Raw genomic sequence first — 27,490 nt, 5'->3', positions numbered from 1 at the left:
AGCTGCAGAGTTAAGGTATGGTGCTGGTTTTAGCTGCATGGTTTGAAACCCTAATGGTGAGGATCTCTGTTAACTCACAGGATTTTTTTTTTTTCCTCTCCATAGATGTGCTAACTTTTTTAAAATGGCCTATTTTGACCAGCCTGCTGAAGCCTCACTTTTATTTATTGTAATGCGACAGTAATATTTCCCCCCCATACACACAAGCTACTCTGCTGTTTCTAAACAGACTGTCCGCTCAAGTTTGCGGGGATAAGGGTTTTCACCCGAGCACTCGCCCCTCTAGGAAAAGACGACTAGGTGGGCAAGCAGAAATAGGAAGCACCCAGTGATGACTCAGGAGGCATCGGGAATTCAGTAGGTACTTCTGGATGCCAAGTAGCAACTCCAGAGGTGCCTCGAATGAGGCCACCAGGCTTTTGGCACGTGCAGAAGAGGAAAAAATGGCTAATATGTTTGTTTGGGTCCCCCCCACCCATTACATCTGCCCTTTGGAGGCTTTCCGTAGGCTCCCTGGGGGAAGCAGAGCAGCAGGCGCAGGCGGCCGAGAGGTGCCCACCTCCAGCGGCGGCGGCAGCTCGCATGGGAGCGCAGCAGGGCTTTCTGCTCGCTGCCCTTGGGAGTCGGTCTGCGCTGGTGACGCAGACTGCAAGGGCTGCTGTTGCTGTTGTCCTGCCTGGCAGTAGCAACCACGTTACGCTAATTTAGTATCAAAAAGCACATTTTCAAATGCTCGGCACTTATGTTTGTAAACAATTACATCTTAACGACATCCGACATACAGCACATGATAGAATAGAAATGCAAGTGCTTTTCTGTGCTTGCCTTATTTTTGAAAACCTTGAAAGCAGAAAGCAACTCAAATGCTATTTTGCATACATATTTTGCTAGGTGAATATGAATTTTTTTAAACTACTTCACGATACAAAGCGCTTCTCACTTGAACAACTAACAATGGACTTTCATCCTCGGTTGTAAAGACTTACTTCTGTAGGCCACTTATGCAGTACAGACTGAGGAGCTAGCACGTGAATTTTTGACACAAGCTTGTTTGTTTCTATGCCTGAGTTTTGTAATCTCCTTCATTTCCCAGTTATACGCTATATTTTACCCTTTAAAAATTTTCCCATAATTAGAACAGCCGAGCATAGTCAGAAAATTGCAGCATTTAACTCTAATGCTATGAAAAAGACTGAGTAATGCTGAATTGAATAATTCCATTCTTATTAGTATTGAATTATAGCTTACGCTGCAGACATCCTGCAAGCAAGTCTTAATTTTGGTCAGCTGTATTTACGTGCTAATTGACTGAAATGGGATGAGTAGCAACTATAGCCTTCACTCCTGCTGCTGCTTGCCAGCCTGTGGTTGTTTGGCCGCAGGTCTTGTTGACCTTGGTTAGAAATTCAGTGGAGGGGACTTTCAATTTATATAGCAGACTTCACTATCTTTTATTGTATTTTGTGTTGCTTTACTGACTCTTTTGGTCAATATACTCAGACACTTTTGTAGTAATCTAACATAACTGGGTCTTATATTAACCCAGCTGGTATATTAATTATAGTTGATATGGTAGCACCTTGATATTGGCATTGTGTGTTAGATTCTTTATTTGAAAGGCAAAATTCCTATATACATGATTAGTTATTGACTTGCTTCTTGTTATCACACTGGAGCTCTATTAACAGCACTGTAGAAATCCCCTTCTAAAAAAATAAATTAAAAGTAGGGAGATCAGAATGCAATAAATCAGAATGTGATTTAGCCTGGTCTGCTAACTAAAGCAGCCGTGGACTATTGCACAAGTTAAATTTTCACATAAATTATGAGCCCTCTAAGAATTGCCGTTTTATGACTCAGGCCAATAAGGTCACTTCAAATCTGCTTAAAAGCCTTGTTACAGTAACATAATACAGTGTATATGTTGCCTCTTTTGTTTATGGAGTAATTTCATAAAGTCCTGCCAAGCCAAGTGACTGAAAGTCTGTTGTGGCATTTGTCCTGTGAAAAGTAATTGGTAAAAAGGTAGAGCTGGATTATGATAAGGGAATTCAATCCTTCTGCAACCACTAAAGGTCGAGTTGCTGTGCTGTGGCAGGGCTAGGTATTTCTCAAAGCTGGCTTTTGCAGTCTATGAATCTCCTTCTTTGTCCTTACTATTTCATTTTCCTTTTGCCATTTTGTAGACCTTTTCCTGGAAGGGGATTTATGCCAATTAAGGACTCAATCTGCTATTGTTCCATTCTCAGGCTCCTATTTGCAGTTTTGAGCATGCGAGAGTTGCAGTGCCAGATACTTCAGACTCCTCCTATGCATCAGTCGTGAAATTTAATCCTTTTCCAGGTTTGAAGGGCGAGAGCTTGAACTTTTGTGTAGTTATTCTTTGTGCAGACGAGGAGGAAAACAGAGAGAAGGATACATAGATGTAGTGCAGCTGCTTCTGTTTCCTCTGTACACAAATGAATTTTGGTTCTGTTCATTTATTTTGTTTAAATTGATATGTCATGTTTGTGTGTTCAAGTTTACCACTGCTTCCCTTTGTTACCAAGTTTGGCTTATTATATGTCCATGAGCCAAATATAAGGAGAAAATGGAGTTCATTTACTTTTCATTATAACTAGAATTTTCCTGCAAAATAATATATAGAATATATTTTCTGCAAGACAGTATACAGAATTTTCTTCTTTTTTGAAGAATAACATCATTTACTGCCAGTATGAGCAACTGTTGTTGCACGGGAGCAGTGCAACATGAGCAGTGTGTGTTGCACGGGAGAAAATGCAAATCATATTTCACTTTAGGAACAAACCAACTGAAATTAAATACTCTTAAAATATGTTTCAAGTGTGATTTTCATTATCTCAGGAGATATCGTAGCAGCCTCTTCTACTGATACTGTTCTTCTGACAACCACCAACAGCAAAAACGATGTCTCAGCCATATTGCGGAGCCAGAAGATACTAATGGACAGACAGGTGATTGAGCAGAGCACTTAATAAACTATTATACATGCAGTGCTTACTCTATCAAGCAAGCGGGGTTAGGAATTTCAGATTAATGTATACAAAGCAGAATACAGAGACAGAGCAGAGAAGAACAGACTAGCAAAAAATGACAAGGTCGAGGGCAATATATCCATCTGCTGGCTTTCTGGGTCATAGTAGTTTTAAATATTTGAGAAGCCAGTCCAAGCGTTATACCGACTTCTTTGTTTTGTGTTAGATCTTTGACCAGATCTTATCTGCGTTCATAGCGCTGGACTGTAAATCACTGAGTCTCTTTCATGTTGGCTGCTTTGTAGAAAGTCTAAGAGGCAGCGAGTAGCGCGAGATGCAGAGAAGCTTCTTCCCAGTGCAGTCTTGATTTGATGTCTAGGGATAGAGGGTGCAGGGCCTACGAATAATCACTGCAGTCTTCTCAAAGATGCATTTCTGCAGTGCCCCAACAGACAGCTTATGTGCTAGGTTACGGTTGAGGCTTTGAGTAGAATTTCCCAAGTTTTTTCCCAAAGGAGGCAGGTAACATACCAGGAGGATGAATTTTCATACCTTTCGTACCACATAATTGGTGACCTAATCAGCTACCTCTCTGTTCCTCTCTGAATAAAAAGATTTTTAAAATTTGGCTGTAGTTGAATATTGTTATAGGAAGATGTAAAAATTCTCACATATACCCAAAGAGTGTGAAGGAAACAGCTGGATGCTCACAAAAACAAATGATGGGAATAACAGGCATTTGAAAAAATGATAGTTACGGCCAAATTCATGCCGAATAGTACTAGAGGAAAAAAAAAAAATCTGTTTCCACAGTTATGAAACTGGAGGCTAACGTAATAAACCTTCCTCGTCGCCTGTGCCGCGGTGGGTGCCCTCGGCCCACGTTATCGATGGCATCTCTAAACGCTAGCAAGAGCGCCTCGCGGTTGCTGGTTTTACCGGTAGTCTTTTACACTGCAAGTTTTATTTACCGGCAGTAAGGCTGAGCCCTCGAGCAGCCGTCGGATAACGCTTTCTAACCCCGTGGCGGGTGAAGCTGAAGTGAGACGGGGCCCGCTTCGCAGCAGGACACCGATGTTTTTGGTGCCGGCCCAGGATTAATGTTGGCCGCTGCGAGGGGCAGAGGCGGCAGGACCCGTTCCCGGTGGCGCCCGGAGCTGCCTGCGCGCTCGGGGCGGTTTCCTTGGCAGTTGCTCATACTTGTTAGGAAAAGCTCACGTGCGAGGACGTTTGGGTTGGCACGGTTGGCTTCTGCTTGCAAAACTTTCTGGTAATGGATAACACAAGAAAGTAATACCCGCGCGAATATTTGCTTAAGGATAATGAAAGCCACGGCTGTCCGTTTTGATTAAGCAAACAGCGGTCGCGAGGGAACGTGTCAAGTGTAAAAGTAACGTGGGGGTCTGTGCGGAGTACCTCCCGCGCGTATTTCGAAACGCTCGGACGCGACGGAAGCGCGGTAAGATAGAGCACGTATTTCCCCTAACCTTAATTCGCGCTGTAAGGAATATTCTCCTTCCTTAAAACGCGGTGCCCGGCAGCGCCGAAGCCGGGGGGAGAAGCGCTGTTTTGCCGAGGCGCCTAGGCAGTATTTGGGTTGCTGGTGCTTCCTCGAGAAGTGCTCTGCTAAACCCACGTGCCCGCTTTTAAGCCACGTGAAAATTAAACAAATTGCAGCAAAGATTTTTGCACTCGCCACACAGCCCCTGCCGGCCGTGGTCCGTCGGGTCAGCGTAACCGCTAAGGCACCTAACAGCAACTTTTGCTCTGCTTTCTCCTAAACTCAGTTGTACCCTGTGCTCTTTTCGTATTACCTGCTAGCCTGAGGTGGATTAATGTTGTTTTGTTTCTAACAAAGGAAGACACTTAAGAGCACGCTTAGAAATAAGTATATTTTCAAGTGTTCCTTCAACCTAAGAGTATTTTTCTGTATTGAATTCTTAAAGATTTCAGCCTAAGGCTGCAAACAGAACTGGTGTTTTGGATTCTGATTTTTTTTTTTTTTTTGGGGGGGGGGGGGGGGGGGGAAGCAGCACTGTGAAAATCGCTGTTTTTCCCAGTTGATGGAGTGTTATAAATCATGATTATTTTCAACCTTTTGGTTGGGACTATTTTGTTTTCACAGCCAGGAGCAGTAAAATAATCAATCATGTAATAATGCCAGGGATAATTATCATGTTGCTTGGTGTTCTTTGAGCTACTGCAGGTGTGTTCAGAGCCTCTATTGGTTGTGCTTGAATGGTGATTTTACCGCTGAGGTGCTGAAGAGCTTTGGCATGTATACACAATTGCTTTACTTACCAAAAAAAAAAAAAAAAAAAAAAAAACATAATCAACAAAGACTGTTATGAAATCCAGAATCACCTGGGTCCCTTTTTATTATTATTATTATTTCTCTCCCCTCCCCATGGTTCAAGGCTTTTATATATTCCTTATCATATTGACTTGGACTGCTTAACGGAGATAGAGCTGTGCAGAAAAGCTATGCCTGTGATAGCTTAGTGGGCTTAATTCCACTGTTGCTAAGTTAGAAATGGCAATGAAATGCCTTTGCGGTTTAAAAGCCTCAAGTATTTTCCCCTGTAAATACTACAGAGTTCGTTTGTATTTATTAAGCATTCAGAATAGTTTTGCTGGCCTCTTGATTTGTTTCCCAATAGCGTGGTTATCTTTTGCGTTTCTTTACCAGGCGCGAGCCTAGTGCTCTGCAGCAGCCTGTAGTTTCTCCCCGTAGCGTGCAGGAGCGAAGTTTAACACTGGGATTGCGTGATCGCTTGGAAGTGGCATAAATCATCGCCGTCGCCAAAAAGCCGCGTCTCGGCTCCCCTCTGCCCTGCCTCTTGCTGCCGTGCTGCTCCCTTCTTCGTGCTGACGCAAGCGCTCCCTGTTTCTTTCCCTCTCCCTAAAGTTTTGCTGCGCCGGGAACAGCATCAGGGCATCTCCCCCTACGGGCACTGGAGGTACGAAAGATGAAGGGACGCATTCTGCAGAAGTGAGATCGAGGTGCCCAGACGCTTTTGGAAATCCCAGCAGACATCTATCTGTCTGCATCTTTTGGCATCAAGTACTCGCAGCAATCTAGCCTGGGGCGACTTTGCCAGGACTTTGCAGGGAGTCCTGAGAGAGAGGGATTGGATTTGGCTCTTCCTCGGTGCAGACTGGGTCCCCATTTAATGACCTCCGCTCGGTATTGCAAAATAAGAGGGGCTGGATTTTATCTTAGCTTTATTAAAAGATTAATTATGGCTGCGAATTAGTGCAATCAGTTGTAGTCCATAGGTTATCTTCTTGAGAAGCTTGCTGGGCACCGAAGATGGTAACTTAAAATGAGCGTCTTCTCGTCCATAGTAGCTGTTTGTTTTTCTGTAATGTAAATAGTGAGGGTTCCCCTGTGAACAAAATGGATGAAATCTGAACATTTGTCTCACTGATGTGTCTGAACTCTTATTTTTAAATAGCAAATATGATTTCCAGAAGAAAGAATCTAAAGTATGTAACAACCTAGCTCAAAAATGAGTTGTATAAATGAAGGAGTTAAGATTGACAGTGAAACAGAAAATGCAGCTGTGTGGTTAATGTAAAATATGCATTAACAGTATGAGGTACTGAACTAAATCGAAGTATTTGCTGCACTCTTTGTATGAATCCCTGGTAATTTCATTTTTTAATGACTTACCTGATTTGGTTCTTTTCATGCTGACTCCGTAGTACTTGGGGAGGCAGCTGGCTGATGAGTAAGCGGATAAACTGTACATCTTTAGCATACTTGTTCTCTGTTTTGGAGGTTCATTGCAGCTCTGAGGGGAACTCCAGAGTCGCTGCTTCTCTGCGGTTTCAGCCGATGGCCAGCCGATACCTTTCTCTGCATTTTTAAGGGGTGTTATGGTGGGCTCCTAGGGACTGCTCTGTAAAATGAGGAAGCTCCGGCAGGAGCTTCATGAAATCCATAAAATAGCTATTTCATCGTGCACTTGCCTACTAGTTTTGCAAAGGAGACAGACTACTGTGTCTTCGTCAGTCTGGGAACACAAGCGTTCACACTAATACTGATTAATGCAACATGCAGCTTCACTCTTAATGAATATAAGTGGCAAAGAGCATCAAGTTGCAGGGTTTTGAAGCCCTCTTAAGATGTGTTTAAGAAATGAGCTCTCACTGTTCAGAAAGAAGATGATTCTATATGTTTGCTTGGAATTTTATTTTAACTTAATGCAAAATTTTCTGTCCAAAACAAATAGTGAAGCCCTTTTCTGAAATTAAACCAAATCTAAAGGGAAGAAAAATTACAGTAATGAAGCAAGATTTGCTTCTGTGAGCAATGCTTATAAATTGTGGGAATTTTCTCAGTGTAACTGAACTTTGGCTCCTGTCGAATGGTTTCTTGTTTGTGTTTTCCTCCAGCTTTCAGATGGTACTGTTACTTGCACGTTAGTGCTGGTGTTACTTTGAACATACTCGTTTCATTTTATTTGGGGGGTTATTCTGTTGTTTTAACGCAGCAGACATACAAAAGCTGACTCCATGTCTAGTCATCTCCTAGGGAAAGCATTTCACTGTGATGAATTTAGCTGGAAGTCGTTTGAAAGTACTTTTGGGGTTGTCTGAAAAGCAAATTGAAACAGCTGGGTCATCTCTGTGGTAGCTATGTCTGTACCCCCTGCAAAGAGGATGTTTTGCTCCCGGCAGCAAGCCGCGCGTCGCCCGTTTCTAAGATGGCACGGCGGCCCGAGCAGGATCGCGAAGCGCCGGTGGCTTCCCCTGCCCACCGCTCTTTTCCTTGGAGCACCTGCGGAGGGACCCCCCTGGTCTCCGTTGCACGCCCTGCCGCGGCAGAGGGAGCCGAGCGGCTGGGCTGCCCCCGCGTTATTGATAAGTGGAGGGAACGCAGGGAAATGAGTGGCTTCCCTGACGGCAGCTGTGTGCAGTGGTTAGCGCTGAAAGATGTATTCTTAAGCGTAGGGAGTTAGCAGGCAATGATAGAGGAACGGCTGTTCTGCTCGTGGACCAGAAGAGATCTTAAGAGGTCCTGTTTCACCCTGGCAAAAAGGAGAAATGACGGTGTCTCTGCAATGTCACGTACTATAGAAGCCTGCGTTGTCGTTGAAGACCTGCAGAGATGACTTTGTTGCCTGTCTGAGCAATCTATACCAGTGCCATGCTCGCTGTACCACTAGAAAGTTTTTCCTGATATCTAGCAATAAATTTTCTTTGTTACGGTTTAAGTCCATTACTTTTGGTTTTATCCACCCTGAAAACCTTCGTCTGCGACATCCTACGTATTTGAAGAACGCTAGCTCTCAGTCCACGCCCAATTTTTCTCTCCTTCTAGGTAAACGGTCTTAGTCACTAATTTTTCCCTTGCATTGGTCATATTTTCTAGACCATGCTCATGGCTTTAGTTGCGGTCTTTCAGTTAGACCCATATCTCTCTCGAAACGTGATGCACAGAACTGGAGAACACACTCCAGGCCTTACTAGTGCAGAGTAGACGGAAAGGATTGCTCCTGGTTATATGTCCTGGCCTGATGTTTGCCTTGTTTGCAATAACTTGAGATGGTTGACTCATGCTCAGTTTTAATCCATGTAAGCCAGTTCAGTGTTGGCTTTTACACTGGTTATTACTCATCTCTCTATTTTATTATAAAAGCTTAAAAATTACTTATTTGTTCTATTATTTTTTCCCAGGAATTGATGTTAAGCTGATGGGTCTGTAATTCTCTGGCACTCCTTTTTACCCTTTTTAATAAGCAGTAGGAACTATTTGTGCATTTTGCAGTCTTTTAGGATCTCATCTGCGCTCCACAAGAGCTGAAAGACGGCTATTAACATTGCATGACATTGCATCAGCCAGCTCTTAACTGCTCTAAATTAATCGAGCGCCTTCTGGTTGAATATACCTGACTCCATTATTTGCTTTCTGCTTGAGGCTGAAGCCTTGTCTTGTCCCTGATAGCAATTACGATAACCACCCGCTTGTGACTGGCCTTTTTTTAGTGAAGATGAATGCATTATTTTTATGTCTGTTTAGAGCCATGAGCATTTGGAAGTGTGTTCATCGCAACTACCTCTCAAATACCAAATGATCTCTGAACTGCTAACCATGTCAAAAGGAAAAAGTGCATTCTTTTATGATGAATGGTATAGGCTGTGTGAGTTGACACTGTGATCATCTGGGCAATTTAATTTTTGAATGTGAGAAAGGACGTGCCTGTCTTAATACTATAGGACGTGCGCTTGCGTGTGTCATGGGACATCAGTGCCCAAACGGCGGCAAAGGGGCTGCCTCACCTGGATTCCTTCTCGGGAAACAAATCCTCCTCGTGTTCTACCTTAGAAGTATCTTTTTTATTATTATTTTTTAAGAGAAAGGGATTGACAAATGCAGGGCTATTTATATTCAGATTGGAGAAAGGTTTGCTATACTGCTTGTTTTCTTGCTGCAGTTTGCTGTAGTAAGCCAACGAGACGGAATATTAACTTGTATTTGTACATCAAAAATATGTGATATTGACTTTAAAGATGCTTTCTCTTTTGGTAAAATTAATAGTTTGACTTTTCCTTTAAATGCAGATAGTTGACTTTATTGCTCAGAAAAGTTAGGAAATATCTCTTGTGCTGGCGAGTACTTCAAAAGAGGAACCGTTCACAGCAAGCACGTTGTATTCAACAGTGTTGTCCCTGAGAACATGTGAAAAGCAGGGTATTCCTCGGGTTGTGAAATAGTCATACGTGGCCCCTCCATTGCCTCATGCCGACAATTTCTATTCAAGGCAAGTTCTGGAGTCCCATCTGCCACTGCAGTGTGCGGTGTTAGAGCCTTCAGAGGAGGACACTGCTCACCTTTTCTAGCTGATGCTATCGCTGCAAATGTAGATTGAAGAAAAAATGTTCAGAAATAAGCCATGATGCATTTAAATGCGTGAGCATAGAACATATCTCAGCTTAAAACGTGAGAGCAACCATACTGGAGTAGACTAGAAGTCCATCCAACCCTGTGTGTTGTCTGTAACAACAGCAAAAAGGAGATGCTCAAAGAGAAGTACAAGAACACGGCTTATATAATACTTCTTCTGAGATTTTTGCCAGCCTCCAACCATTTTTGTTTAATAATAGCATTTGTAGGTTATTATTGTGCTCACTAACAAGTTACCTTTTTTCTTAGTATTGTAGGACAGTGTTGTAGCTGTCATATGTGTGCAAAAGATGCAGCTACCCAGTGTTTATCATCTTTGCATCTGAAATCAATTTAATAAACAGTTAGGATTTATCTTAACAGTAGCTGCTTGTTTGTCAGAAATGACAGATGTGGAAGTCAGACATCTAATCAGACATCTGAAGTAACTTTTGTGTATTTTTTCTCACTCTGGCAGCAGGAGAGCATGTAAAAATGCCAAGAAAAAAAATATGAAAAAATGGGATACCCAGGCTGAAAACTTGAAAAATGGGAGAAAGGGGTATAAGTTAAGATTCAGAGACATAGGCAGGAGCACAGCAGTGTAGGGGTCCTTAAAACAAGTAGGAGGGTGCAAACTTGTTTAAGTCAGTGGAGAGTTAGTGACGGCACATAACAGGGTTGCAGCTGCAGTACAGTTGGGGGAATGAAGGAGAGGACGCAACAAGGATTATTATCCATTGGGCACAGCACCATGGTCTTACTCATAGCAGGAAAATATGCGCTATGTTTGGAATTCAAAATCGAGAAGACTAGAGACAACTACTCAACAGGAGTGGACAGGACTTTTCTTCTGAGCAGTTCTTTGACTGCAGGATTCTTTTATACTGATAAACTCAAGAGGAAGGAGCTTTCTTTGGTTGTAGTGACTTGTTTGTAATCTGATCCAGCAGCATTTATGATGTTAAAAAGCTTGTAATTTTTCATGTTGATAATAACTTGATAGTATCTTAAGTTGAAGTTCAGAAACTTCAGGGTTGAGACTGAGAGTGCATTACAAATGTGGCCTAAGTGGAATTTTGCCATTTAGAGTATAGAAAGCATAAATATTTCCTTCATAAAAACAACAATTTAGGTGAAAGATCTGTTTTATATTCATAATTTACAGAATACACCAAGGATTTTCAACTTTAACGTTGCTTAGTCATCAAGACTTTGCTGGTAGGTGCTGTCTGTGGTTTGTAATTATCCTTTCTGATAAAGCACATCTGGAGATAAATATTTCTGCCAGACATAAACATGGCAAGCAGAAGAATGAATCACACAAAACTATTGAAATATTTTTCAAATCAGCAACTGCTTTTGTCTCATTCCATCTTTAACTGAAAAACTCCTGGGAAGGAGGGAAAGGAGAGGAAAAAAAAATCTCTGTCCATTTCTCTTAAATTTTGAACGTCTTTTCCTGTTATGAATCCCACTAAATGATTAAAGGAATGATCAAATCACCATAAACAAAGTTGAGCGCATGGTATTACAGCAAAAGTGGCATTCAGATCGTGGGCAGCTGGGAGTCTGAAGAAGGACTGAATCTAAGCTAGTCAGGTGTCCCTGAGAATGGGTTTCTATGAATAAAGTGTTACCTCTAAATCCTGGTGGATTCTGATCACCTGAAACGGGCCAAGGGCATGTGGCCTGAAAGAACGGTTGCTTGTCCTGCTCTGCCTGTTATTCCAATGTCTCATCTGAAATCTTGGTTTTATCTTCACTGTGTGTGGTAAACGGTGATGTCCCATTCTGGACTCCTTGTGGGACCTAGAGGAGGTCAAGCAGAAGCAAGGGAATAAAGGTGAACTTGCTGTCTGCCCCATGGTGAAAACAAGAGCTGATTTATCTCTGCTATCATGCATTCATCAGTTTGCCCCAAATCAAACAAATCCGCAAAACCTCTGTATAGTAGAGACTTAGGCTTTGAGTTTGCCCCATGGCCTGTTCACAGCTCGCTTGCAATCAGTGCTGTGAGGCTGGTAGCCTCAAGCAGTGGGAGAAGAAAGGAGAGATGGCGTAATGATAAGGTGGCAGTAATGTCACTGAGTAACTTCAAACCCACTGCACGGTAGAGGATGTCTCTGCTTCCAATGTTTCCCCTGATAAACTTAAAGGCAAATTGTCTAAGCCTTCAATTCTCAAACAATGGGCAAAAGTAAAACGGGGAAAAAAAGATAGTCTCAATTCTTTTCTTCTTTAACAGTTTGGGGGGGCAGGTAGAGATGGGGCTATCTGCGTGTCGCTGCTGTGACTTAGAGCCAACACATCGTTGCGAGGTTTATTTACCCTTTACCCTGAAGGAAGGGGAATGGGCACAAAGGACTTTTATCTAGTTCCAGTTTGTACACCTGCCAAAGCACTGCATACAACCAATTTCAGATTTGTTGCTTCGAATGCTGACAACCTTGGATTTGCGTGCGGTGTCTTGGCGAAGCAGGGACCTGGACGTCTAAATCCTGCTATCTGCACCCACAGGCAATTGCTGTGCAGGACAGCAAGTACAAGTTACTGAGGATACAAAAATATAGACTATGTCATTTGAGAAGTTGTTTTAATAAAAGCAAGCCTGTAACTTTATCTGACTTATAAATTCAGCTCTATTGCTCATAGAATGGTATTTCTAAAAGGAAGAACGGCCAGGAAAACCCAGAGTTTATAATTAGTCAAGTGTCTGTAAGATCTGCAAGAGCGAAGGACCCTTCGCAAGAGCGAAGTGTTTTCAGCTGGCTCTGCAGGAACTCTGAGCTAGCAAACATTTTTTGAAGCTTGTCCTGAGATATTTTAGATACAACTAAGAAGGACAGGCAAAAAGATACTCATTTTATCACTATTAGGATACTTTGAGAGTGATAGCTCAGTATAAGTTCAATTTCTGGAAAAGCGATAAAATCACCGGTGAAAAATATTAAATAATTAAGCTTTCATGTGTGGGAGATGTCGTTCAGAAGTGTGTTGGAACATAGAATAAGAAAACCAGCAGAGATAATGAGTCTAACCTATGAAAATAGACTTTGAATTACTGTAATGTCATTTCAAAAGATTTATGCCCTTTTGTACTTGCAGTGGTCAAGAAAGTTCTGGTACTGCTTAAGTTGCCAGGTCCTGTTGCTTCAGGAAATGTTTGAGTTCTTTGTAAAATTGTGAATTTTATTTAGGTGAGAATTGGAATGTATTTTTTAATGCTGTCCGCAAAGCATAAGTTGTTCCACAGAACTGAATTACAAGGCAGTTTTCTGATCTGCAGTGGATAAATCCTGATCTCCTTGTTAGTAGATGTTTCTTGTGTGCTGCGGCGGGACCGGGATTTGGATGGAATGAGTTGCAGAACTCACCGTCTTAATTCTGTTAAAGAGGAGAAAAACGTAAGACCTAAATTTAACAATTTTTTTTTCTTCCTAGGTGAAATGGAAATTCCGGATTCAAATGACCACTTAGGTCAAGTGGATGGACTTGAGAGACCAATTCCAACACCCAAAGGTAAACTTAATTGTAGATCCAGTACTCTTTTTCCAAGTATAGCCTCATGCAACTTCATACCCTTGACTATAAGCAGGAATATTAACTAAGTTTCAGGATGTATAAAAAATAGTTTTTAAACATGTTTTTAAGGCTTATGCAGAGCCATTAGATGACGGACCAAATAGAGAGGGCTGTTGTAATTTCCTGCCATATTGTCTCTCAGGTGGCTGCCTTGAAAATAATTTGAATTTTTAAAGGACCACATTTCGTGTCTATGAATAAATTTAAAGAATTATCTCTGAATATCTCTGTTTTCGATAATTAAGTCTAACCCATGTCAATGTAACTTACTTTTTAAGTAGTTCTGAGTGTTAGTGATTTTTTTAAAGCAGATCGTAATGGCAACATTTCTAGTAATTTGTTGGTTAGCATAAATTTGTATTATACTTTGTCATACTTGAACCATAGATCCAATTTATATTCTTGGTTCTGTAGGTTTTCTCATTAACAAATGTGCATCTTTACTGCACACTGTGATTCCAGTTCAGTGGTGCAGCTTCCTAAAGTAGAACAATTTCAATGTTTTACCTGAGAAATACATGTGAGACAGAAGAAATGCAAAATTAGTTTTTGCTTTCTTAATCGTGATACAGATTTTTCTCAGCATGGATCCACTGTTACAGTAAAGTCAACCCTTATACTTAGCAAAAATGACAGTTTCATTAGCGTGAAGAACCTGACTTCCCTTCTGCCTTATCGTTAGCAGTCTCAGCAAGATGAGCACATGTTGAAGTCTAAAAAGCTCTGTGACACTGGCCAGACTTTGCTCTTGAAGTTTCTCTTTCAGAAGAACGTAACATTTTGAGAAGATCTTGGAATATAGTTGCTACTCTCATAGCATGCCATATGATGTAATGCTTTTTATTGTACTTCACCTTTAAGGTAGTTAGATTTCTGCCCTGGCTATGCCTATTGGAAGGTTGTTCAGAACCTTCTATTAATTTTCCATTACTTCCTATCCTTAACTAGATAGGAAAAAAAAGCATGGATTAAAAAAAAATAGCGTGTTTACTTTGCATATATCTGAGGTTCCGAAGTTCCTAGTGATCATCAGCGTGGGACACTGTCTCCCTCCCATGTGGGAGGAAGACTCAGTGCACTCCCCATCCCAACCCACTTCCCACTCCTGACACTCACAGATTATTTTAAACTGTTGTCCTCTGTTATGGCAATAAATTTAAATAACACAGTCATTCCTGTCAACAGCATTGCATGCTATAGCTGTTTTATCCGCTCCACACTCAAGTACCCACTACTTTTGATGGAAAGGGTCCACGTTTAATCTTTAACTGTGTCCAACGGGCTTGTTTACTTGGCAAGTTAGTTCCATTCTGCTCTTTTGTTATGTCTGGACTTTTAAGACTGCAGACATGAAAGAAAATGATTTTTTATGTGACGTTGCTTGGTTAAATTCTTGCCCAGAAAGGAGTTGCAGTTATTTCCTTTTTTTTTATGCAGGGCCACAGGCAATACCTGTGTGAGGAAGTAATTAATCACATCTCAAACATTTCTTCATCATAAGGATTTTGTATTTCCTTCAGAAAAAGAGAGAGCCTTGTTCTGATGTGACTCATTGTATAGAATGACTTGCTAGTTTCCAGTATGCATGATCTAAAAATGGTCTCATTTTGTTCCTCTCTTACTTTTGTGGCTACAGAATTCTCCAAGAAAGCAAAAATCCTTTGGTTCATATTCTTTGTCTCTTTGGTTTGAATCTTAATCTGCATGTTTCTATATCATACCACAACTGCATGAGGCTTTTGTTTTAAGAATCATTGCACAGTTCTATTTTGGACTTTGTGTGTACCATGAGACTCTTAAAAAGAATTCTGCATCTTCTTGCATCACATCATCCTGCTTTCCTTGTTGAGGAAAGTTTAGTTAGTCTGATTTGCTTTTGACCTCTATTCTTTCTGCATAATTCACACAAAAGAGGCTCGAAAATAACAGTATATAGGCCTTAATAGTGCCAAAGTTAGATCCACTTTAGAAGAACTAAGTGTATAGATCAACATCTCCTCAAAATTCTCCTCAAGTCTTGAAAAATGATTGTGTCCAAAGAAGTAACATAGTTAAGCAAGATATTATTAATCATGTGCATTTAAAAAAGGTTGCATGTTTTCCTTCAAGTGAAAGTAGCCTTCTAAAGTTGATAGAACAGGACGATAATTTTGCCAGGGCTTTGAGGAGAATTTACTTGAACCTGTTTCCTTCAAGTGAGCACTTGAAATGCCAGAACAAGGCTGCCTCTGAGCTCGATTTCACTGGGAGCTGGCACAGAGCAATGAGCTTTTGCTCTGGAAGAGCTCAGGTGTACTGGGTGTTTTGGAATAAAAATAAAGGGATTAGAAAACAAATCTCCTCCCACACCAGTGGATCCTTGCGAAGGTGGTCCTTTCCTCAGCACTTGATCTCAGACCAGTGACTGTTAGTGGCTTTCTGCGTTACCACAAACGCTCTCTGGTTCCTAAAAAGTCTCTTTCCACCTGCTCTGAGATGGGACTGTGTCAGCTCCCTACTCCTCTCCAGAGTCATCAGAAGCAAAGTAAACAGATGTCAACAGTGTCACAAGCGGAAACCAGCTGGGTGTTTTTGGTAATGAGTACTGATGATGTGCGCAGTGTTACATAAAATGTCAGAGAGGAATTCACTGCTCACGATTTCATACTCCTAAAACATGGCCAGGGAAGGTATTAAAGGGCACATACTGACTCTTCATACCTGGATGGGCTGCTTTGGAAAGGTTCTGTCTTTTCATCTCCCTCTCTCTCCCTTTTTTCTTTTTTTTTCTTTTTTTTTCTTTTTTTTTTTTTTTTTGACTGAATCAAGGTGTTGAGCTCTTGTTCAACGTACTTCTTTTTTCTAGTTATGAGATTTTCTTCTTGGTCAAGAAAAACGCATGCAGTAAAACCCACTTACTGATCGGACCATTTTGGTTACTTTGAAATGCGATTGCTTGTCAGGAATTATTTGTGTATATTCCATAGGTAGTGGCTTTTCATCTGCACGACTGGTGACCCTAAGGACAGTGCACACCCCAACTGCACAGTCGCACCCCCCCCCCAACACACACACACTAAGATATATTCCTAAATGGGCAGCAGCCTAGGACAAAAGGTAACTCACTGTTCGCAGTCTTTACTGTGAGCTCAAAAAGCAAGAAAGTAAGACCATACTACCCAGCAGACTTAGAAAACTGGCCAGGCAAGATGCTGAGTCCTTTATGGGAAATTATTGCTCAAAAATTAATTTCCTTTTGCTAAGAAGAGAGAGCTAACCCCACTGTCTGCTCTGGTTTCGGAGATTGCGGGGGACCATGTTCCGCCTGTGGCAGTGTTTCAATAGTAATTCTGCTTCATTCCTGGCTTGGCTGTGATTTGTTCCAAAGCACATCTGAAGCGTCCAGCTGCTTGTTTTAAGTGCACGTGATCCAAATTGCTTCATATTACATCCTTGTGGCTGCATTTCTTACATTGAGATCATATATAATATGGAAGACCGAGTGCAAATAATGTGATTAAATTATGCTGTAAAGGTATCACTTCATCTGGAAACACTATGTGGCGATGCGTAGTTCCCTGCAGTTTCCCTAACGGCTCACGTGTACTCCGGGAGGGCTGCCAGCTTCCCTTCCATCTGCTAACCTGGCTCCAATATGTTGCCGCAGATTGCTCATCTTCATGGGGTGGTTAAATACAGGGGGAGAGGGGTGAAGATACAGAGGGGAGGCAGTGTTTAGGAAGAGGGGGCTGTGCAAGAAATGGGGAGTCTTAGACGTCTTTCTCTCCTCCGTATTAGGATGGCATTTCTCAGTCTTTTTTCACCAGAAAAAGTTTATTGGTGGAAGCAGCGGACTCCAGGCACCAGCTAGGGTGTGATGGTTTGACCCATGTCTCCTAAACTCTTACACTTAGAGCGGTATTGCTGTACTCATCTCTAGAGAGAATCTGTCGAATTTCAGTTGAATTTTACCTTTGTTTCCTCTTTTGAGTGCATTTGGTTCTTTTGTAAACCCAGAATACTTTGGTACACATTGATATTCTTTATATTCTACCAGTCAGTTGTCCAAATATTTTATCCTTGTTACTGTATTTGTAGGAAGGCATTCCTTGCACCAGTAAGTTTAATATTAATATGTTAATATTCTGCCATTCCATAGGCTAAAATATTTTCTCTGTGTGTGTAGAATTTTTCTTCTTTATTAACAAAAAAAATTTTTATTTTAAGAAATGTTTGAATTGCCTCCTAATGGAAATATCATTACTTGAGCTACTTAGTGTTTTCCAAAAAAAAAAAAAAACCCAAACTTTTTATTAGAAATGACATTTCATTAACCTGAAAAATTGCTATCATTAGAGTTAGTCACTAGAAAAAATTGGAGCGAGAGCTCTCATGTTCTTTTGTTGATATCTGCAAATGTGAAGGAAAAGTTATTCGAAGACAAAAAAAATAAAAAGCAATGAGCTGAGGGAGTGGAAATACCACCTTGCTTTTTAAACAAATGGTAATGTGTGTTTTATTTTTTAGTGGTTTTGAACATTGTATCAAAATACAATAAATAAAATAAAATAAAGTTTTAGCAGATGATTCTAAAGATGCTCTGAATTATATGCAGTTATACAAACAGAAAATATTTCCATCTTTTTAAGCAGCTGAATTTAAAATTTTTAACATCTAAAGCTAACAGTGTTGCAAGTTGTGATGTCTTCTGTAATCTTGAACAGATGGGTTTATGGACTTTTTGATTCTTTGATTTAAAATTATTTAAATACATATATATGTCTTATCTAGAAAGATCTGTTCTAAATGATGATAAAATACAAGTGTAATTGTTATTGCTACTTCCTCTGAAGAGATTGTGTGTATTTTCATGTATACAGCAACTTAAGACTCAAACTTTCCATCCCTTTCTCAGAAATTAGACATTTTATATGTTTGTTTCCCTTATGCGGTACAGGAAGAAAAGGGAATCAACTGTTCCACAAAAAGGCACAATTACTGCATTCCCATAACAGGGCGGGAACATGGCAAGACATGTAACTTGGAATAGTGTCCTACAAATTTACCACTTAGACAATGTGTAAATTTGGCAAGCCACTTAAGCACTCCTTGCTTTAAATTTCCACGTTTGGAAAATAAGGCTGATGATATTTTCCTCTCCCATGAGACTCTAATATTCATCAGCTGTTCAGAAGTTCCCAGATAAAAAGGGTTACAGGTTTTTAATAAGTACTACGAACATATTCAAGGAGACCATCTTGAAGCTGTTTTGAAAATATGTAATGCATAATGATTTTAAAAATCAAATAAAGGAGAAAAGGAACAAAATGAAGACCAGAAATCAAAACTCAAAGCAAAATCAGATAAAGCAGAATTGATTTGATCCCAAGTAGCTAAAGAGATTTTAAAAGTTTTTTGTTTATTTGCTTCTTTTCCGCCAGCCCCTTCTTTTTTAGAGGACAGATCCAACTTGTAAATCACAGCTCAGATCTTAGAAAAACAGAAGCAGGAACAACCATTTTGTATTGTGTTTATGCTATGCTTAGCACAGAAGGTTTCAACTGAGAATTTGGGCTTCCAAGTGCCAGAGTAATATAAATAAAACTAAGAAAAATAGCATGCCTCCGGGGACACAGTGACAGTGGCGTCCTTTATGTTTTTAGCTTAAATACCTGTACTTCTAGGTGTGATGATAATTCGGCATTCTTATCACGTGAGGGAAATTTTTCCTTTTATAGTCTTGCCAAAACACACAAAATGGCCCCTTCCTCTTAATCTGGATTTGCTGTGGGATGCCGTTTGACATATTTATATCAAATTTATTCCATTTTAAAACATGACGGCCTGGCAACCTATCAAAGGCATCTCAAAGTAGGGGAGAGTTTTGCCAGCGCTGAGGTCTCCCGTCTCCCTGAACTCCGTTACTCGCAGGGCGTCACGCTGTAACGCGACACACAGGTGAAGCCGTCGCGTCCCTTCGTGACGTCCCGACAGAGGGGCTTTCGCTCCGTTTAAGCCAAACAAACAAAAGCAGAACAGTCACGGGATACCAAGCCCCGGAGTTGCACAGGATACCGGATCCAGCGCTTTCTGATCCGCCGCCCCGCTGTCTGGCCGGGCAGGCCGGGTATTCCCGGGTGCCCCAGCAGCGCGGGAAGCGGCTCGTTGTCGCGCCGCGTCCGGCAGGCGCCGCCGAAGCCGGGTCGAGGGATTGCCCGTGCGTTCGGAAGAGTGTGGCCGGCTACGCTTCCCGCTGTCTTGGGGGAGAGCGGCGGCCGCGGGCGGTCGCAGGCGGGCTGGCGCGCAGGGGAAGGCGCGAGGCGGCGGCGGAGCGCTTCGGCCCGCGGGCCCGGGCGGGCGGCGCGGCGCGCTGGCCTCTCCGAACCCGCGTCCGGGCGAAGCGCCGGCGCCTCCCGCTTCAGCAGGGTGAAATATTTATTGCTCAATTTGTAATAACAGGGTTGTTTAAAACGCTGCAGATAACGCCGGTAAAATTGGCAGGAGAAACGATGGACCGAAGCCAAATTCTGACCTGCAGGAAATGGATTCAGTTACGCTGACTCCGGGGGAAGCGCGTCTACTCGCGCTGGGGCTGAAGTCGGCCGTAAACCTCTGGCGTTGCTGTCTGTGATGATAGTTTTGTTCCAGCTATTAACAGCATCCGATTCATAAATTCCTGTGAAATAGTCCGATTGCTTCAAAGCTACGGGCCAAATTGCTTCCTACAGTAACTCTAGTTCAATTGGAATAACAGCGAGGCTTAACCTGGGGTTTGATCTTGAGTTAATGACATTCCTTGGTCCGAATAAGTGATTTTAGTAGCTATTTTCAGCTATCTTCCTCTTCTCTTCCCGTGGTTCTGCTGCACTGTTGAAGAATAAACTGCGGATCATGAGAAAGTGACAAAACAAGTGCATTTTTACTTTTTCTTTTTAATAGTGAGTTAGAGGTGAAAGTAGTCAAGGAAACTCCTCTTCCACTTTGTAAGTAGTATGGATCATGCTTCCTAATAGAAACGCTGATGTATGTAAATTGTTAACTTAACGAAATAAGCTTTGGTAAATTGTTTCTATTCCGCGTAACAACAAGGTAGCATGCTGATTTTTCTGTCACCTACAAGAACGTCATCTTACCGATTCTAATTCTGCAGCTGTAAAATTTGACTCTAAACCACAACAGATAAGCACAACTTTTCAGGAAACATTTGGGAACTCCTCTCTCTCTCTCTCTCCTTTTTTTTTCTTTTTCAACCAGATGTTGAAGGTCTTTATCTTTTGCGTCCCCTCAAAAGGTTTTAAATTCCACTAACAGTTTGTAGGCCAAGAGCAGAGAAAACCGAGGTGAAGTTATGTACAGACTAATTTATCATTTTATGAAAAAAGAGGACAAGATATTTTTCCTTTAAATTTGCAATGTCATATGGATATCTTAAAAGTCTTTTGTTTTTACTGCGTTTTCCGTGTGCATACTAAATTTACACCTGCCTGCACTGTATTTCCATATTGTCCATCAAAGCAGGATTCTTTTGAAAGGCTACTTGTAGACAGCAGTGCAATGCCCATTGGGAGCCAGATTTCCAGCAAAATGTGGTTTTCCTGGCTCAGTGTATTCTGATGTTTCTTCTACCACTTGCTCACCTCTCCAGGGCTGCACCTAGCCATTACAGGGGAACTGAGGTTCACAGTCATGTCAAACATGGACCAAGGCAGAGCATCAATTTTCTCCTGGTGTTTCAGTAGTTAGACTGAGAACATTGACCATTACATTTCTGGTGTTGGACTCATGCACAGTAAAATGCTATTCCCTGATTAAACAGTTGCCAAATAGTCTGCCTGGTGGAAAATGGCACATGTGGATGTGCATCGACGCCTTACCAGTTGTACTGTATTGGTAGGATTTTGCATTTTTGCGTCCAGATGGCATAAAAATGCAGTGTAATGTAAAGCATGCTTAATGCTCTGTGCCTGGTTTTAGTGTAAATTCATCCAAGCAAACCTATGAGCATGACAGCTGGATGCTGTTCTTACTTGTTTTGACTATCTCATCATTACTTCAATAGAACTACATGCTTTCAAGCTTTCAACATATGATGAGAGTTGGTTGCAAGACTTCTAACACCAAATTAAAATTAAAAGCAATGACTAATAAAAATGGTGATTGCCGACATTTTTTACAGTGTTCTTCCATTGGTTATTCCTTTTTTATCACTTGAGATCACCATGGTTTTTTGACAAGCCTTTAGCTTTCAACAGCTCACAAATTAGTAGCTTTTGGCTCCAGTTTATAAAACTAAAGCCCATGAAATCTGATTACTCAATATCCATACAGGCCTTTCTTTGTCCAGTTTAGCACTTGTTTGGCACTTGATGAAAATATGGCAGCCTACAATGGATTAAAAGTACCATATGTATCACAGATTACTTATGCAATTAAGACATCCTTTCTTTAAATTTGTATATGAACTTTAAAATTGGCTTGCAAGACAAGCCTATGCAAATCGGGTTCATTTTAAGAGTCTCCTATCAGATGAGTATCTGCCAAGGCCAATCAATACTATTTAAAAGTACCTTTTGCAAATTTAAGAATTTGTAAGACAAATTCTTAAAGATTTGGCACTTAACTGTGCTCTTAAAGAGTGAGTTTTTCCCTTATGGCATAAACTCTTTCCCAAAAGACTTGCAAACTAAATAAAAAAAAAATCACTGTTGCTCTAGAATGGGTGCCTGTAAAGGCAGTTAGAGCCATAATGTATTAATTCATACTTTATATTATTGTAATGGTATTTATTCATACTTTATATTATTATACTTCGTAACGTCTGTACGTACCTGGCAGCAGGTAAACCTGACGTCAGTCATGAAAGACAAACTGGAGCGCAATGCTATCCTAGATCTAGGAGAGCAAATAGTGTTTCTTTGGAGTATATGTTTGAAAGAAAGCTCAAAGGGTTCCTGACGCCAACAGCCACTCCTAAAAATGTGCCTCTGGGCAGTGCCTTATCCCAGCCCAGCTGAAGGTTGATCTTTTCTGACCTTTACTCTTCCAGGTTACTTTCTGACCTTTTTGGAGCCGGTAAACAACATCACTGTCGTGCAGGGGCAAACCGCGATCCTCCACTGCAAGGTAGCAGGCAATCCCCTCCCAAATGTCCGGTGGCTGAAAAACGATGCTCCACTGGTTCAGGAGCCGAGGCGGATCATCATAAGAAAAACAGATTACGGTTCACGTTTGCGAATCCAGGACCTCGACACCACTGACACGGGGTACTACCAGTGCGTCGCTTCCAACGGGATGAAGACCATAACGGCGACGGGAGTCCTGTTTGTAAGGCTCGGTGAGTTTGTGGCTTTTATAATTGTTCCGGCTGCTTTAGAGACTGGGCATGAGTTTTCACAGCGGCGCGCAATAAGACGTGAACTTGGTGCTTTCTGAAAAAATAAATAAATAAAAAAAACTTCTCAGCGCAAAAGGAAACGAAGAAAGCCGCTGCCCGGGCCCTCTCCCCCAGCGCACGGCTTCTCGGTTGAACCCAATACCCATTTACTGGTAATAAAAGAAAGTAAATACGGATTGTGTGGTCTGTAAATACATAGTGCAAAAAAAAAAAAATCTAAAGAAGGGCCTTGTCTGCCCTTTGATAGCTGAAGACACACTGCACCTTTTGAGAAGTACCTATGTTGCATTTTGGAGGCTCGGTCATGCAGGCTGGAAGCCCGGCTTTAGTCTGTTTGATTTGCAAGTGTTTCTGAAGCTGTGGGGGAAAAGGACTGGGAAACATTTTCCAAAAATTTCTTCAGTTTCTGCGATAATAATAGTTAACTGCCCAGTTTAGTTTGCAGCGATTCGTTAAACACAGGGCACCACATCTTACTGCTGTTACAACAGAGGTTAAGGGCATGCCCCTGCCCTATCATAAACTCTGATAGTAAAGCTCAGGTGGATTTAATAGGGCTTAGTACGGGGTAAGCAACGTGTCAAGGCAACATATTGTCAGGATAACACATTGTCTTTTTAAGAGGCTATTTTCTTTTTATAGCGGGAGACGTTTTCTAACAAAAATTAAGTCCATTCAAGTTGCTGCCTGAATGGCCAGAAGATTCATGTGATTTTTATTTGTGGCTTCGAAAATAGCAATATGTAATTACGCGCCGGAAGCCAGAGGGTTTTGTTTGAATCTTGAGGCAAGCCTTCCTTAAAGAGACCCCGTTTGCCTTCGATTGCTATCGACCTTTTTTATGCTGCCGTCCTTGAGTCCAACCTGTCAACAACGCTTGTTTGTTTTATGTTTACAGGTCCAACCAACAGCCCAAATCACAACCTGCAGTAAGTACTTTCTGGAAGTTACTTAATAAACTCTGACCAAATTTTGTTCTTGTAGGAATTTCATTTGTAAACACAGTACCTGCTGCCTGCGACCACCATGTGTTTGCTAAAAATATTTAATTTGACTGCAGGCTCTCAGAATGGCCAAAGCGGTCTCAGACAAGGAGAGCATTGTGCTACAGTGGGTTTTGGTTTGATAGAAATTTTTTAAGCAACTTCTGCTTGTGTTTTTCATTTTTTTAGAGAAGCAAAATACCACAAAGTCATCATGTTTGAGCAGTAATCATTTATAGGGCAAGTACGAGCTGGACGAGTGGTTGAAAATGAACGGGTCAAATGCTCTGGTTGCTGCGGTTGTAAATCTACCAATGCCATATTATTATAACTGGAAAGGTCAGATGAAATGAGCCTGGGATCCTGGTTTGGAGTGGTCAGTGTAATTTTGGCTGTTTTAGTGGGGACTTGGTGACTTTGGTTAGTTGCCTGGGCTCTCACGCTGACCCCATTATAAAGATGAAAAGAGATCAGTTCTGTTTCATCGTCATTGCGTTACGTGCTAGTATTAATTTAAATCCTGTGTGTTGCTCAGTTAACAGAATGAGAACACTGTCCAGGACCCTTGCATATGTTAAATAACTGCAGTGTGGTCACTGGTGATCACTAATCTGGGATTATCTTCACGCAATAGTCTTACCTGTATAAAAATTGATATCACATGGTATATATTCCTGTATTTTTATATGGTCTCATGTAAATGAATTTAAAGGATTTCAACATCATGAATTTTCATCATTTTCTTAAAATCGATTGCTAATTACTGAGTGTTTAAAAGCAGCTCTTCAAATGACAGCGTACAGAAAGTAACCATTTTCGTAACCACTGAAACCTTTCTTAAGGTCTTATGGCACTTTTTACTTTACAAAACTGCTAGGCACCTGCTCTACAAAAAGAAAAATAGCCAGATATCAGGAAGCTGTCTGATCTTTTACAAGGTCAGAAAGCAGGGACTGGTACAAGAGGCAGGAAACTAAAATATGCCCTGCAAGCACTCGACTGCAGTTCAGAGCACGCGGCCCTTGAATGCAGTTGATGAGTAGTAAGTTGGGAGCACAAGATGAGAAGCTGGCAACAGCTGCTTCTTACACTTTCTTACAGCTTCTTGCAGTTACAGGACTTCTGGCTTTTCCCAGCTTTTAACTGCTTGACAAAGTAACCTTTACCTTTTTGGAAATATAGGTTAAAATAAGCAACTACAAAAAATTCTATCAAAATCCTGTGTGGGAAAAAATGCTGTATATGTCATTTGGGTCCAAAGCTGGTTTGGGATAATTACACCTCTGAGACTGTGCTGTACCGCTGGTATCAGTAGTGTGACTGGAAGCAGTGGAAAGCTGTGCCATGCTCCTTTTGGAACTGCTATTAAAAGCTGAAGTGAAGAATATCCGGGCTAGGAGAGACTGAAAGGAAAGCTGAAACTTGAGAAGAACAGGTTCAGGTCTGAGGTCTAGTGAGGAGTCTTCCGGGACTTAGCATATCAAGTTTTGAAGGGTTACAGGTCCCTCTGCCTCATTTCATCCCTGCTCCTGTTTCCACTTTTCTTGCTTCTTCCTACTTATCCGGGTTTTGTCCACCTTTCTCAAATTCCTGTCTTCCTTCTGACACATTTTCTTTCATTTTTAGTCTTTTCATGCCTCGCAGTTGTTCCCGCCTTCCTCTGCTCCGTGCCTGCTGCCTACTCCGGCAGCGGTGGTTTGGTTTCAAGAACAGATTATGCTTTTTTTACTGCATATTTTGTATTAAATAGCGCGGGTTGGATTTGAAGCTCGAAAAGAGGAAAGGGGAAAAAAGGAGGGCTTGAAATCGCTAGCGGCTAGTGAGAGCGGAGCGCCCGAGGACCGGGTGGGAACAAAGGGCTCTTTCTCCCGGCCGCCTGCCCAGCACGGCCGCGCGGTGCACCACCGAGTGCCGTCTCCCTCGGCATTGAGGCTTCCCCAAAGCTACGCTTCGGTGGAAGTGCTGAAACCTAAAACCATTGTATCTTAGCTTTAAACTACGCCTAATGAATTACTAAGGGATAAGGAACCTTTGCCTATGTAGATACCATCTCGTGAGGCATTTTTGTGTAATCTGTGCGTTCTGCTCTGGCTTTCTAGGAATCATATAGCAAGTAAGGGTTGCCGTAGATCAAATGCCGCATTATGCAGTCTGCTTTGCCAGTGCACAAAGGAGCCTTGACTTTCAGATAATGAAGTTGAGACATTTCCATAAAAGTCTTAAAGTAAAAATTTAAAAGCAAATACACAGTTCTACACCAGGATGCACTTGATGGAGGATGGCTTTATTTTCTGTGAAGCTCTGTAGCTGTAGAAACCTCTAGAGATTTTTCTATAAAAATGGAAAAATACAAATCGATCCAAATTACTTTGGTTATCAAAAGGATTAAAATCATCAAAAGCATTAAAACTACTACAGATTGATTTAAGCAGCAAAGAAAACCAAAACACATCACAAAACTGGGCACTGTCCGAAGGAAAGTAGTGTCCAAAGGAGCTTGAGTTCCTGCGCAGCGGGTTGAATTCTTTCTCTCACCCTAAAATGCCTTAACAGTTTGTATCATTAACGTTTTCCACTTTTGCCTTTCTAAAGAAGGTGACCTGCTGTCCATCTGAAAAGGTGTGAGTGTGTGGAAATAAAGTAAGTGGGAAGCAAATATCAGAGAAGGGTATTTTAACATAATTTAAGTGATAGATGTTACTGTCTTGGAGTCTAAGAGCAGGAGGGCAGAAGCAGCTGCCTTTTCTTCCAAAAGTACTGTTCTTACGAGATGATTTTATCCTAAAAGACTGAGTGTTTCCCACTCTAACTTATATTTCTCTTGAACTGAACTGTAAGATTGAATCTCACCCCTCATGCCGCTTCCTGACTTGAAGCCATGACTGGCATTTTCACTGAGATCTTGTCACTGTAATGGGGCCAGCCACCTTGAGGGGGACTTGAGGTGGAAGATATCTAATATTTCCTGCTCTAGGGCTTCTGAAAAATCTGATGAGGCTTTAGAAGAAGAGAGGCAGGCAAAACAGAGCCAAAAGAAGTAGTTACAAGTTAAGCCCTTGCAAAGTGCAGCTGAAGAGAAGCTGCTCTGTTACAGTGGTGTCCATTTTCCCTGATGGACCTTTCTGCCATCTGCTAGGGGTGGATGCTGGGAGGTGAATGTCTCCCTCCAGAGCCCTGTGCAGGGGAAGCTGGCTGTCTAAGAAATGATGTGAATGAACTATGAAAAATCCATGTCTTACCAAACCCTAATACCTCTTCTGACCTGGGTATTAGTATATGCTGAATTCTTAGAAGTAGAAATAGGTGGGAAGAAACACCCTTGTCATAGCAGAAGTTATTGCTGCTTTGAGCAGGAATTTTTGTTGTACCAGCCGTTCAGCACAAACTTGCATTCTGCCATTCCTTGGTTCATTCAGGTAGTTTAGGGCAACAGTAAAAATTTAAAAATGCAGTCAATTGAACAAAAGTAGTGAAGGCATTGGAATTTAAGAAAAGCAGTTCTTTAAAAGAGACCAGTGTCTTTAAAAACCAGTAGCACCTCAGAGTTAAAACACTGGTGAGGAAACAGTAGGCTGGGGTAGGCAATTTATTCCCTACGGGCCTGCATAGCCCATCACTCCTATCACATGGCCGAAGCGCACCTCTCCTTTGAGCCCAACGG

At 41.5% G+C, this 27,490-nt stretch overlaps 1 protein-coding gene across 1 annotated transcript in view; it reads left to right on the top strand.

The window, feature by feature from the left end:
• Positions 1 to 27,490, top strand: part of ROR2 (receptor tyrosine kinase like orphan receptor 2) — a 134,998-nt gene that overhangs the window by 80,155 nt on the left and 27,353 nt on the right. Inside the window, exons 2-4 of the mRNA XM_062599322.1 lie at positions 13,333 to 13,410; positions 22,499 to 22,786; positions 23,745 to 23,775. Coding sequence (XP_062455306.1) covers positions 13,338 to 13,410; positions 22,499 to 22,786; positions 23,745 to 23,775 — 392 coding nt within the window. The 5' untranslated portion in view covers positions 13,333 to 13,337. The remainder of the gene's footprint in view (positions 1 to 13,332; positions 13,411 to 22,498; positions 22,787 to 23,744; positions 23,776 to 27,490) is intronic.

The sequence above is a fragment of the Rhea pennata genome, chromosome Z (genome assembly GCF_028389875.1).
Source record: "Rhea pennata isolate bPtePen1 chromosome Z, bPtePen1.pri, whole genome shotgun sequence".
NCBI classification, from domain to species: Eukaryota; Metazoa; Chordata; class Aves; order Rheiformes; family Rheidae; genus Rhea; species Rhea pennata.
This window is presented reverse-complemented; position numbering and strand designations above follow the sequence as displayed.